This window comes from Camelina sativa, chromosome 20 (genome assembly GCF_030686135.1).
Source record: "Camelina sativa cultivar CO46 ecotype springtype chromosome 20, ASM3068613v1".
Classification (NCBI taxonomy): Eukaryota; Viridiplantae; Streptophyta; class Magnoliopsida; order Brassicales; family Brassicaceae; genus Camelina; species Camelina sativa.
Genome location: NC_141899.1, coordinates 10,196,339 through 10,210,718, shown reverse-complemented (window position 1 = coordinate 10,210,718; position 14,380 = coordinate 10,196,339). Strand labels below are relative to the sequence as shown.

At 36.2% G+C, this 14,380-nt stretch overlaps 4 protein-coding genes across 5 annotated transcripts; 3 read left to right on the top strand and 1 right to left on the bottom strand.

Moving 5' to 3' along the window:
* The first annotated feature begins 1,316 nt into the window (after positions 1-1,316).
* LOC104770391 (uncharacterized) lies at positions 1,317-3,393 on the top strand. The gene is made up of 2 exons (XM_010494811.3): positions 1,317-1,949; positions 3,075-3,393. Exons 1-2 carry the CDS (start codon positions 1,479-1,481, stop codon positions 3,231-3,233), a joined length of 630 nt encoding a protein of 209 aa, XP_010493113.1. The 5' UTR covers positions 1,317-1,478; the 3' UTR covers positions 3,234-3,393.
* Positions 3,394-4,011: 618 nt separating this feature from the next.
* On the top strand, positions 4,012-4,920 carry LOC147918668 (uncharacterized). The gene has a single exon (XM_087503631.1). The coding sequence runs from the start codon at positions 4,012-4,014 to the stop codon at positions 4,918-4,920; it is 909 nt and encodes a 302-aa protein (XP_087359757.1).
* Positions 4,921-9,279: 4,359 nt separating this feature from the next.
* On the bottom strand, positions 9,280-9,913 carry LOC104770390 (uncharacterized protein At1g15400). The gene has a single exon (XM_010494810.2). The coding sequence runs from the start codon at positions 9,795-9,797 to the stop codon at positions 9,465-9,467; it is 333 nt and encodes a 110-aa protein (XP_010493112.1). The 5' UTR covers positions 9,798-9,913; the 3' UTR covers positions 9,280-9,464.
* A 1,063-nt stretch (positions 9,914-10,976) lies between these two features.
* Positions 10,977-12,537, top strand: LOC104770389 (mitochondrial pyruvate carrier 1). Of its 2 annotated transcripts, none has more exons than XM_010494808.3 (5): positions 10,977-11,118; positions 11,604-11,711; positions 11,811-11,865; positions 11,963-12,098; positions 12,236-12,537. In XM_010494808.3, exons 2-5 carry the CDS (start codon positions 11,613-11,615, stop codon positions 12,276-12,278), a joined length of 333 nt encoding a protein of 110 aa, XP_010493110.1. In that variant the 5' UTR covers positions 10,977-11,118; positions 11,604-11,612; the 3' UTR covers positions 12,279-12,537. The 2 variants fall into 2 exon arrangements, with proteins under 2 accessions (XP_010493110.1, XP_010493111.1); XM_010494809.3 differs by having other exon boundaries at positions 11,021-11,358.
* The last annotated feature ends 1,843 nt before the right edge of the window (positions 12,538-14,380 follow it).

The window sequence follows — 14,380 nt, the reverse complement described above, 5'->3', positions numbered from 1 at the left end:
TTACTATTAACTGAGCTTTAGATCACAGAATCACTATTTTTACCAAAAAGAAAGAAAATAAAATACAATAATTCATGTAAATAGAAAACATACACATGAAAAAAGAGATCGCTAGTCAGGTTTCACGTTCTGATTCTCCTGTGTCATTTTTATCGCTGGTGATCTTCCGTCAGCGCCACACTGTCACTTCAACTAGCTCCAATTGGGAGGTACTGCCTCATTGATTCTGAATTTAGGATTATTGCTCTGTTTTTATAGTTTAAGATTTGTGTTTTAGCAAAGCAAGTCCATAAAAATGAACATTGTGCAAAACTTATAATAACCATCATGACCCTTATTAAGATGCTGCTAAGCAAATTATTTACATGTGACACTAGATTAGTTAATATTTTAGTTAGTACACTCTTAGCCAGTTACAATTTTAATTATTATATTTTTGCAGACCAGTCTATATAAAAATAAAAGTTCATAAGAAAATGTTATATATGTATATGGTACGCATAGGATGCACTTCGTTTTGTTATAATAATAATTATTAAACTAGATTATGGTCCGTGCTAGAGCACGGATTGAAATTAGTTTTATTTATATAATAAATTTAGAATAAAATACGATTCCGAAGATCACGATTAATGATAGATTAGGACTTTAAAAACTTTTAAAATCTATCATATAAATTATATTTTATTCTAAAATTGTAATATAAATAAAAGAAATTTCAATCCGTGCTCTAGCACGGTCCTAATCTAGCATTAAGGTTTAATTTTTAATTTCTGAATGCGATCCGGAAGATCACAATTAGTCTTGTTAAATTAGCGAGATTTGATTCTTTTTATGATTGAGATTAAACTATTTTTATCCCTTTAATAACTTTTTAATTGATGTGGTTTATCACGGTCCTAATCTAGCATTAAAGTTTAATTTTTAATTTCTGAATACGATCCCGAAGATCACAATTAGTCTTGTTAAATTAGCGAGATTTGATTTTTTTTTTATTGAGATTAAACTATTTTTATCCCTTTAATAACTTTTTAATTGATGTGGTTTATGTTTATCAATAAAATATGTGGAAAATAAATCAGTAATATTGTGATTCTAGATATTTGGAACCATATACGTGATCTTCCGAAAATAAAGTTTTGGAATATCCATGAACTATCAATTTGGAATAACCAGTTTAAGATTTTCTGTTACAATTAAGTTTTATTTGTTACAATTAATATATGGATTAATTTATAATATATGTATAACCTATTTGTAACCATTTATTAAAATTATAAAGTCTACCAAAACAATGTTGTGTACTTCCGTTTTATTATAAAAGGGATTTGTTCTATATATTCAATTATCAAAAGAAATAATAGAGAGAGGACTAAAAGTATGTCTCTTGACTCTTCCGTATAAATAACGCATATGAGCCACTAAAAGAGTTCCACAACAAAATATTGTTACGGGAAAAAGGAAAAAAATAAACAAAAATGAATGAAGAGAGAACCAAAAAGTCGAAGAAGAAAAGTCTCATGAACTTCTACAAATTCTCCATCACAACTTCGAAGCATTCACTCATAAACCCTAAATCCAAACCAAAGATCCCGATCCGACCATCGATACCTCAAGTCGAAGTAGAAGCAAAACCAATCGTCCAGTCGCACAAAACACAAAACCATGTGATGAGAGACATCTTCGAGTTGGAGACTTGTAGTAGTAGAAATAACGAAAGAAAGAGAGACGGTGGTGGTGGTGCGGCGGAGGAGGGGAGGAAATCGGTGTCTCACGTGGAGAAGGATACGGCGGCGAGGATAGCTGCAGCAGCGGAGATGTTGACGGTGAGGATACTAGCTGCGGACATGCCGGGGTTTATGCAGGCACATGCGTTTAGGTGTGCGAGAATGACTTTAGATAGTTTGGAGAAGTTTAGTTCGAAGCACATGGCTTTCAATCTCAAGAAGGTTAGTAACCCCTTTTTTTCCTCTTCTCCTTTTTGTCTCTTTCTCTTATTTAATCATATAATTTACATATGCATGAATATTTCTATATCCCAAGAGTCTGATTTTTCATCAAGTCAAGGACAAAAAAGATTGATAAATACCAAAACTTATAATATCCCTAGAATATATATATTTTATATATTACTGGAATTACTTCTTTTGTGTGTTTTCATGTTAACTAAAGACTTTTGGATTAGATTGGAGTTTGGTCTATGATTAATCCCGTTTTAGAAATATGAGTAAGTAATTGAGTATTTAATCTTGTCTTGGTGTTTTAGGTTCAACATTTTACAGTGTTAGAACGTCTCTAAGTTTATTGTGTTTGTCCTTAAAATTTGTATGTTAAATTGTTGGAATGGGCATAGAAATTGATGATGAGACTGAGATAGCTTCTATTGGTTTTTTCGTTCAAGCCACATATCTACGAACAAGTAGGCAAACATCTCATTCTTTATACCTAAAACATCTAAATTACTTATTGTCGCTAAGTCATTAAAAGGACTACAAAGTATGCTAGGAAAATGACACATCATCCATCTCTCTTAAGCCTTATTATAACCAATTGCTTTTTTCATGATATTCGATGTCAATATCAAACAAATGACCGGGTGTTCAATGGGCTGCAAATACTATTAGAAAACAATTAATTTATTGGTTTTTTGGATCTACAAAAATAAAATGGATGGAAGAGTGAATAGATTAAGAGAATTAAATAAGAAAACAGAGTGATGGGGAAATGGTCCAGCTAATGTATGAAAAGGGCATCAAGGGGAATGACCCAACAGAGCCATGTGGTCCTCTTCCAAACTCTTATCCCTTTTTCTAACTTATTTTCTGGATCCCTCTTTTGTCTCTCTCTCTCAATCTTCACGTTAAGGATTGACTACTATAAAGATCATTTCGAGAAATATTGTGTAGAGAGACATTTGGTAAAACAAGTCTGACATTCTGATGACATAGTTGAAATTTTAACCAGATCCATTTTCTTGTAAAAAGGATCCAAATTTTCAATTATTTATTTCAGTTTTGTTCACTTGCGTAAGGGATTTATATTGATGTAAGTGAGATATTGTAAAAAATATGCAGGAATTTGACAAAGGGTATGGACCAGCATGGCATTGCATCGTAGGGTCAAGTTTCGGATCGTTCGTGACACACTCCACAGGTTGTTTTATTTATTTCTCAATGGACAAACTCTACATTCTCCTCTTCAAAACCAAAGTTCGTCCTGCTTCTCCCCATTGATTCTTTTTGTTTTTATTACATATTGTTTTTTTTCTTCTCTCGATCTCTTCTCCTTTAGGTTGTAACTTAATACCAATCGTAATCTATAAAGGCTTACTGTAAATTCACTATTACTCTGTTCTTTTTCATACTATTTATAATTATATATGAGTTGAAACAACGATTCTTTATTTACCTTATAGCAAGAAAACTAAAAAAGAAACAACGATTCTTTCCTATGTGTTGAGTTTATTTGGATTATACGTTAATTTATATGCGCATTCCTTAAAGATTAAAGTAATTATCTTGTTCCTCAAATTACGATTACATCAACTATTAAGTTGGTCATTATATTAAGTGAACATTGTTGGATAAGCTTGAGGTTTAACTTGAGTAGTAAGTTAATTATTTAACCGAACAATGGTTAAGGAAGATAAGATCAAATATATTTAGGAGATATCTAGGCATAGAAGGATTCCTAATAGGATTTGGTTTTTGTTTTTGGTGTTATATAAATAGAGATACATTGATGAGAGATTGATGTATGAGTTTGAGAGAGAGAGATTGAGAGGCTTTGTTTTGAGTGAGTTTCAAAGCTAATAAAAGGAGATATCTTTTATAATTCTTAATCTTAATATTCAGACTCTATATTTATGTATGAGTTTGAGAGAGAGAGATTGAGAGGCTTTGTTTTGAGTGAGTTTCAAAGCTAATAAAAGGAGATATCTTTTATAATTCTTAATCTTAATATTCAGACTCTATATTTGGTATCAGAGCTATCCAGGTTCCGATTTAAAACATGAGTGAATTAGCTACCATCACCAATAAACCGAAGGAAGGAAGTCATTCATCATTGCAGTCTCCGATGCTAAACAGTTCCAACTACACGGTTTGGTCCATGAAGATAGAGGTGATGCTGCGAGTGAATAAGGTTTGGGAAACAATTGATCCAGGGTCAAATGACGTTGAGAAGAACGATCTTGCCAGGGCTCTGCTGTTCCAATCAATACCAGAAGCATTGCTATTACAAGTTGGTAATCAAACAAAGTCCAAAGCTGTCTGGGATGCTATCAAAACAAGAAACGTTGGCGCTGAGAGGGTAAAGGAAGCACGACTACAGACTTTGATGGCTGAATTTGATAGATTGAAGATGAAGGATACCAACACAATTGATGATTTTGTCGGAAAACTATCAGAAATCTCTACCAAATCTGCATCCTTGGGAGAAACTATTGAAGAAACAAAGATTGTCAAGAAGTTTCTAAAGAGCTTACCAAGAACGAAGTATATACATATAATTGCAGCACTCGAGCAGGTTATTGATCTTAAAACAACAACGTTTGAAGATATTGTTGGAAGACTAAAAACCTATGAAGAACGAATCCAAGAAGAGGAAGATTCACAAGAGGGTCCGAGCAAACTTCTGTATGCAAACGTTCCTCCACAAGATGGCCAGGGGAAACTTATGTATACAAACAGTGCTCCACCGATGCAGGAATCTTTTTATGATGGAGGTAGAGGTAGAGGATCAGGTCGTGGCCGTGGTAGGGGTCGCGGAAGATTCAACAGTGGTCGTTTTGGCTATCAACCGAGGGAGTATGGTTATCAGCAAAGGGATAAGACTAAGATAACATGCTTTCGATGCGACAAACTGGGACATTACGCCTCCGAGTGTCCAGATCGTTTGCTTAAATTGATTAAACTTTAGGAACTGCAGGAGAAAGAAGAAGATGATACACATGAAGCAGAATCTCTTTTGATGCACGAGATGGTGTATCTCAATGAAAAGAATGTAAAACCGAAAGAACTTGAAGCATCCTTAGACAAGGTCTGGTACCTTGATAATGGCGCCAGCAATCACATGACAGGTAATAGGTCATGGTTTAACAAGCTCGACACAAGAATCACGGGAAAGGTTCGTTTTGGTGATGACTCACTTGTTGATATAAAAGGTAAAGGCTCGATCCTATTTATCACCAAGAATGGAGAACAAAAGATATTGGCAGAGGTCTATTTCATCCCAGATCTTAAAAGCAACATCATCAGCTTAGGACAAGCTACTGAGTCAGGATGCGATGTACGAATGAGAAAAGATTTTCTAACCTTGCATGATGGTGACGGGAATCTATTGGTAAGAGCTACTCGGTCAAGAAACAGACTCTATAAGGTGAATTTAGAGGTCGAGAATTCAAGATGTCTGCAGATTGCAGGTTTGAATGATTCAACAAAGTGGCACGCTCGTTTAGGACACATCAACTATGAAACTATCAAGAAGATGGTAGTAAAAGAGTTAGTCACCGGGATACCAAGTGTTCCAAAAGGAGGAGAAACATGTGCTTCATGCTTATTTGGAAAACAAGCGAGACAAGCATTCCCGAAATCAACATCCTATCGAGCGAAACAAGCCTTAGAGCTTGTTCATGGAGATCTCTGTGGACCTATTTCTCCAACTACAGCTGCGAAAAAGAGGTACATTTTCGTGTTGATTGATGACTACTCTCGCTATATGTGGTCAAATCTCCTGAATGAGAAGAGTGAGGCGTTCGAGAAGTTTAAAAAACTCAAATCCGCTATTGAACTTGAGACTGGAAACACTATCAAGGCATTTCGAACAGACAGAGGAGGAGAATTTATATCTCAAGAGTTTCAAATGTTTTGCGAAAGGGAAGGAATCAACAGACATCTTACTGCACCCTACACACCGCAACAAAACGGAGTAGTTGAGAGACGGAACAGGACTTTGTTAGGGATGACTCGAAGCATCCTAAAGCACATGAACATGCCAAACTATCTATGGGGAGAGGCGATAAGACATGCAACCTATCTAATCAACAGAGTGGGAACGAGAGTATTGGAGAATCTAACACCATACGAAGCACTTAAGAAGAAGAAACCAAACTTAGAACATCTCCGTGTGTTTGGCTGTATTTGTTTTGCAAAAACTGAGACTCCACACCTCAAGAAGCTGGATGACAGATCGCGGATGCTTGTCAACCTTGGAACAGAGCCTGGTTCCAAAGCATATCGACTTCTTGATCCTGTTAAAAGAAAGATCGTTGTAAGTAGGGATGTTGTCTTTGATGAAAACAAGAGCTGGATGTGGAGAAATTCAGAAGAATCAGCTTTGGATTCAGGGATGTTCACTCTTAGTTTTGGAAACTATGGAAATAATGGGATTAGAGATAAAAACGAGACTGCAGAAACAGAGGAAAACAGAGAGGGTGATCGAGAAAAAGATGATGCAGGCGATGAATCTGATGATGGTTCTGCAGGAGAGTTAGAACCGGTGATAGAAGAAGCACAAGAACCGTCTCAATCTGCTGTTGTGTTAAGAAGATCGAGCAGACAAGCAGGAAAACCGAACTACTTGAAAGATTATGTTTTGATAGCAGAACTTGAGGGAGAACATTTGTTGCTTACTATCAATGGAGAACCATCGTTATTCGAAGAAGCAATGGAGCTACAGGTATGGAGAGATGTGTGTGAGGAAGAAATTGCATCAATTACTAAGAATAAAACTTGGAGTCTCGTTGATCTTCCGATTGGATGTAAGGCAATTGGCTTAAAGTGGGTGTTCAAAATAAAACGTAACTCTGACAATAGCATAAACAAGTACAAAGCAAGGCTGGTGGCAAAAGGCTATGTATAGAGACATGGAATAGACTTTGAAGAAGTGTTCGCACCTGTGGCTCGCATTGAAACGATACGCTTCATCATTGCTCTAGCAGCTTCGAATGGATGGGAACTACATCATCTGGATGTTAAGACTGTATTTCTTCATGGTGAGTTAAGAGAGGATGTGTATGTTAGTCAACCAGAAGGTTTTGTTACTCAAGGGAAGGAAGAGAAGGTTTATAAGTTACACAAAGCCCTTTATGGTCTAAAACAAGCTCCAAGGGCTTGGAACACTAAGCTAAATAAGATTCTGTTGGAATTGAAGTTTGAAAAATGCTCCAAGGAACCCTCCTTATACAGAAAGCAAGAACGAGGTCATCTTCTCATTGTGGCTGTTTATGTGGATGATTTGCTTGTTACTGGCTCAAGCTTAGAGATCATACTGGATTTTAGAAGGGGAATGGCAAAGAAGTTTGAAATGAGTGACTTAGGGAAGCTTACCTATTACCTTGGTATAGAGGTGTTTCAAGAGAAGGATGGAATCATATTAAGACAAGAAAGCTACGTGAAGAAAATTCTTGCTGAGACAGGAATGAGTGATTGCAATTCTGTCCTTATCCCTATGGAGTTTGGTCTGGAGCTTTGTAAAGCAAGACATGAAAAGCAGGTTGATGAGAAGAACTATCGTAGAATTATTGGGTGCCTTAGATATTTGCTCCATACACGGCCAGACTTGTCGTATCCTATAGGAGTTCTGAGCAGGTATTTGCAGGAACCAAGAGAGTCACACGGAGTCGCACTTAAGCAAATTTTACGTTATCTACGGGGAACCTGCTCGCATGGTCTCTATTTCAAGCGTGGGAACAAGACAGGGTTGATAGGATTTAGTGACAGCAGCTTGAGTGTTGATCCGGATGATGGAAGGAGTACTGCAGGTCACATTTTCTATTTTAACGAGTGTCCTATTACTTGGTGTTCTCAGAAGCAACAAGTTGTAGCTCTCTCCTCTTGTGAAGCTGAATTCATGGCAGCCACTGAGGCAGCTAAACAGGCGATATGGTTGCAGGACCTGATTGCAGAGATCAATGGGACCGAGAGTGAGTCAGTGACAATTCTAGTCGATAACAAATCTGCAATCGCCCTCACGAAGAACCCTGTCTTCCACGGGAAAAGCAAGCACATTCACCGGCGATACCACTTCATAAGAGAATGCATCGAGAATGGATTGATCGCAGTGGAGCACATTCCTGGAGTCGCACAGAGAGCTGACATTCTTACAAAAGCACTTGAGAAGAACAGGTTCAAGGAAATGAGAGTTCACATAGGTGTGCAAGAAGTCATGAAGAAGAGTTTCAAGCTTATGGGGGAGATTGTTGGATAAGCTTGAGGTTTAACTTGAGGAGTAAGTTAATTACTTAACCGAGCAATGGTTAAGGAAGATAAGATCAAATATGTTTAGGAGATATCTAGGCATAGAAGGATTCCTAATAGGATTTGGTTTTTGTTTTTGGTGTTATATAAATAGAGATACATTGATGAGAGATTGATGTATGAATTTGAGAGAGAGAGATTGAGAGGCTTTGTTTTGAGTGAGTTTCAAAGCTAATAAAAGGAGATATCTTTTATAATTCTTAATCTTAATATTCAGACTCTATAAACATACATTAGAATCTCAATTTCGAAAAACTTATAGTAGGGGGAGTTCCTTTAGGAGAGCTTGATGTAGCAAAAAAGAATCGTTGGTACTTGATTTCCACTTCTATATTATTCCTCGTTGTAATTAAACAACACTTTTGAGTCTTGTACAACACCAAAGTTTTATTCCTAAGAGGACGTCTAATACAACGAGTAGCCGAAGAGAAGTTTTTGTTTATAGATTTAATAAAAAAAGAACTTAGCATTGGATTTGGAAATATGAGTTTCATCGAAACGCCTAACTAATTCCGGGAGAGTTAGCATATTTTTGGTCAAGAGTCTTCCATTAACCAACAACAAACAAAAGTATCCGGTCCGAAACCTAAGTAACCAAGTGTCATTGCACAATATTAACACACGTACGGTGGAATCCAAACCGAGGGGTGTATCCAAAAAATTTCCTTAATTGGTCATAGTCAGCTTACGTACCACCACGCTCGATCGGGTTTACAAGTAAAAGTTCTTGTCATGTTTTCATCTTTTCTGGATCTTTGTTTTGTGATTTCACCAATCAAGAAAGCTATAAATTATAATAGAATTTTTCAATTGTCTTTATACATTACCTGATATATTTTCGCTACGTATCATATACCCACTATGTACATTCAGAAAGACCATTCAAACTATTTGGTCTCCGGCTTTAGCACACAATGACTCATTCCAAAACTAATTCGAAGAAACCTCTTTTACATGAGAAACCGATGATAACCCACAAACAAAACACATTCGTAAACGTCATATCATAAACCAAAAAAAATAAAAAATCTTCGCTTTAGTCCATCAAGATTTCGAATTTTTGTTTTGCACAAACGAGAAGAACATAACCAAATCCTGAATATAATGTCATCATGATCAATTGTTGTGATTAATAAATATGAATTAATTACAACTTATTGATAATCTAATTATAAACTTCCAGGCGCTTGATCTTTCTCCTAAGTCCTACCTCGATTTGCTTCTTCCTCTCCGGCCGTTAGACGAAAACAAAGAACAAAAGCCACAACCAACGGAAGATATCTTAGGAGAAGGTGGATCCAAAGCTGGAGATATCTCCCCAAGTACTCTTGCGCCACCATGGCCACGTCCTCCGTCTGATGCGCTACGTTGCACCGTTGGAGGCGTACTAGCCGCCATTGATCCGTCACGATGATCGTTGCTCAATTCTTCTTGTCTTTCCACGTTGGGACGAATCTCTCCACTCATGAACCTGTCATTCCAGATGAGTCCCGACGATCCTTGTCTCCTAAACGACGCTGTTGATCTCTGCAACGCCATATCTTCTTTTCTCTCTTGTCTTCTTTCAATTGAATTGTGTGATTTTTTTTTTTTGCCTCCCCCGGAAACTAATATATATTTGAAGAAACGGAAAACAAAGAGAATAATTATGGGAAACTAATGTTTTTTTTTTTTGGAAGTTTTCTTTATAATTTTGGTTTTTTCCTTTTTAATATTTTAAGTTGGAAGTTTTCTTTTTTGTTTTGTTTTACTTTTTATTATTCAAAATTATTTTCTTATTATGGTTTCACATTTGTAGTTAAATAAACAATATTTTAGTAAAATGAGACTGTTTACCAAAAATAGGATATTAAACAATTTTAACAAAGAGAGACCTAACTAAATTACTGTTTGTGAAGAAATCTTTGATATGTCCTAAATTCCTAATGTCTCGAGAAGAGACAAACAACTGCAGTCGGTTGACTTTCTAAATCACCTCTCGATCGAAATAGACAAAGAAGAAAAGAAAAAACAGGTCTACCAGGACATATATAAACTTTGGATATTTTCAGTGTTTCCATCCATGCCAAAATGTTTTTTTTAAGAGATTAATTCGAGAACCTTCAGATGTTGTATATAGCACAAAAGGAGTACAACTTCGGCATAGTACGTTATTCAAGTATCCACTAAAACTAAAAACTTCCGGTGTTCCGCATGGCCTGGCAAAGTGGCAATTTTTAATGTAGTTTAGCATTAATTAGGTTAGATTTTTTTCATCAAAAATATGAACCATTGATGTTCGTAACTTAGTAACTTCGTATCCTAGCTAGTAGGAACTAAAATTTTAGAGACCAAATCTTTCTTTCTTTCGTTCTTCAATGGGGAACTAAAATCACTAGTATGGTCCTATGACATGTATGATATGATCATGGAGCATCGATCATGCCTCATGCATGAGCATGAAGCTGATACTTAATTGGTAGCCTTCCAACCCATAGATGTTGTTCGGAGCTAGCTAGTGGAAATGACATCGCAAAATTAACCAATGTTTTTCCATGCCTTAGAAACGTTTTTGCATTTTAAGATTTTTTTTTTTTTTTTCAAATTTTGTTTATCTCATATTTTTCAAATTGAAAGCTTCCGGTTTGGCTAACCGAACGTTCTCCCTTAATTAATTTATTTTTTTCATTTGACCAAAGAAAAAAAAGAAGTGAAAAAGCCCAAAAACCCAATAAGGCTTTTGACTTTTGTACTCTGTGTTGTGTTGTTGCCCTCTCTCTTTCTGTTCCGTCTGTCTGTCTTTTTTATTCCCCTCACCAACTCGGCTCAATTGGGAGCAATCAGCTTCTTCTTCGATTTTTTTCCTGTTCGAATCCCCCAGGTTTGTCTCGATCTCAATTTACTTAATGAGAGCAATCACATCACAAGATTGATTTTAACCTAAATGTTCTCTTTCTGTCTGTTACAAGACACTTTCACCTAAATTCGTCATAATTGCTTTAGATTGGTAAATCGAAAGTTGTATTGTGATTTTTCAAGTAACTCCAATTCGAGTAGGTTTTCCCACAAAAATAAAAACCCTAATTTCGAGGGCTCCGGGTTTGATTCTTCATATGCTTGTGTAAGATTTGGCTTTACGTTGAATTATATGTATCTTTGATTCTCCAATCAAATTCTGTGTATATATGATAAGACTTGTCTTTATGTTGAGATACAAAGTCTTTTAAAATGTATGTGACTCTCTGATTCAAGTATTTTACTTATCACACTTAGGTTGACATTCATGTTAACTGTCTCATGTAATCATCAGTCTCTCACATAATCTGAATTTGACATTTTTTTTTTTTTTTTTATTTACAATTTCAGAAGATAGAGATGGCTACATCAAGGTTCCAAGCGTTCTTGAACAGTCCAATTGGCCCTAAAACAACCCATTTCTGGGGGCCTATTGCTAACTGGGGTTTTGTTGCTGCTGTATGTTTCTCTCTTTCCATGTCTTTCTTTAATATCAATCCATCCTTTTTTTGTTGATCCATTGGATTCATTAATAGTTTCGAATTGATTTCGCTACAGGGTTTGGTGGATATGCAGAAGCCTCCTGAAATGATTTCTGGAAACATGTCTTCAGGTAAACATATAATAAAGAGATCCCCACCTTTATATATATGCAAACATTATTATTATTATTAGCTAAGACTCTCATTACATCTTTTGGTTTTGTACAGCGATGTGCGTTTACTCTGCATTGTTCATGAGATTTGCCTGGATGGTGCAACCCCGCAACTACTTGCTACTTGCGTGCCATGCATCAAACGAGACTGTACAGCTCTACCAGCTCTCACGTTGGGCTAGAGCCCAGGGGTAAGTTCTATTCTACAGAGAACCATATGTATATGTGAACAGATAGCCGGGAAACTCGAATTATGCTTGTAGGATTACTGTTCTAACTTTAAAAGGCTTTAGGAAATAATCCCCTAAATGTGGGTTTTTAATGACAGGTATTTATCCTCCAAGAAAGAAGAGGAGAAACCGTCTCAGTAAACCAATATGAGGAAAGGTTTCTTCAAACAAAAATGAGGAAAGGTTTATTCAGCATTTGTTCTTGGGAATTACTGAGAATCTGTCGTTATTTTATATTTTCCTTTGAAACTTGTTTGTGTTGTGTCCCCAAGCTTTGGTTGCTTCACTTGTTGGATCGCTCACTGACATTATTATCTCTTTTGTTTGATAAGTAACCCGCTTGTAATAAAATTTGGGACCAGTCCACATTCATGTTCACACAAAATTCGAAACTTGAAAATATGTCCAGCTCCTGCAATTGTTAACCATACTGCAGTGGCCGTCCCATGGTTTCAGAATGTCAAAAAGTTTCTGTACTTAATTTTGATTTTTTTTTTTTTTAAAGTTCTTGAGAATTCGCATCAGTCTTGTTATACATTTGTGAGCCCAAGGACAAGCGTTTTATATGACTGGTATTTGTTTAAGTATTCTCTCCGCTTGTGCGAGTCTAGCCTAGGGGAATTGGAGATTGGCAGAACACTAGCAGGCATTTTCGTTTCTTCCTTCATCAGTTCAAGCATGTTGATTCCTTCCTTGGTTGGTTTTAAAGAGTTCCTAACACCGTTGGTTACTACTTCAGCGAGAGGGAGAAAACCCCTGATGCAGTGGCATTTGTTGGGTTGCTGCTACCTTCTGTTCATGGTTGGATGGTTGTGTAACGGGACAAAGAAATGTTCAAGTCCATGGAGGAAGTTCACAAGATTAACCCAAAGCTAGAGCACTACTGATGCATGATCCATCTCTTGGGGCGTGTTGGCAAGCTGCAAGAACCCCTATGATCCCATCGAAGCAATATCGAGGAAGCCAGACGCTGCTGTATTGTGGGAACCCTTTTGGGTGCTTGTAGTTTCCATCGAAACTGTTGAGATGGCAAGCTTGAACCTTGGGAGTAGACTTAGAAGTTCATTAGTTTACTGTGGAAGATAAATCACACCCCAAGATCTTATGAGAAATCTATCAGCTTTTTGACGTAATTTTAAGGAGAACGAATCCCGACAAGAGTCACTTTGATTCTATGCTTCAGCTTGAAAACCATATGGATATGAAAGTAGATGTTTTGTTCACTTGTCCAATAACAATAACTGAATCTATTGAAACTATTTTTCACGTTCATATATATATATATATATTCAGTCAAATGAAATTCATTTCCGATTCTCTACAAAGTATCCAGTTGAACCAAACCGGAATGCCATTGCGACCCGTGCGTTGCCGCACGGAGAGGTGGAATTCTAAATTGAAATTTAACATTTGTAATTCATCCTAAATTCTTTCTTTTCTCAATCAATTTGATCATTTTCACTTCTTGCTATTGCTTTCTGCTAATTAAAAAGCCAAAAATTCATTTCAATTTTATTATATTTTATGTTGTCACACACAAAAGTGAGCCTTTTTTAGAGCTTGATTTACTATGAACATTACTTTTAACCATATATAAAATTTCACTTATGTTTGTCTCCGACCATATGGTGCTATATATTGGTATCCTTTCTTAATTCACTATTAGAAATTGTCTTTGTTGTTGATCATTATCAATCGAAATACATACAAGGCTGCTTCTCTCTTGGTTTATTTACTAAATCGAGAAAATACTAAATGCCACTTGTCGAAGGAAGGTCGAAGATTGGGATCGAAGTAGATGGCTGGATTGAGTTTCGTTTCCCCTTCACTTTGATACGCGATTTCTCTTTCCATAGATTACTGATTCACAAATCACAAACAATATTCCGATGCTGTAAGCAAGTGGAGTTTGTATACAAATGATTTACTATGAACATTACTTTTAACTATATATAAAATTTCACTTATGCTTGTGGATGTTTTTTTCTCTCACTTTTAGATATGTACAAAACCGAGTTTTATATGACCGACCAATCAAACCTAATTGGTTAGTATAGAGTAACTTACATTCTTCAGCTACAACTTTTAGAGATATATATTTGGCCATAATGCTTTCCACAGTTACATGCATGTTGGTCTCACGTTTTCCCTCAAAAGACCTCCTTCTTTCCTCCCTTTTAATGGGTTAATCTTGATTGCCTTATTTCCTACTAACACATTTGATACATGGATTTGTAATATTT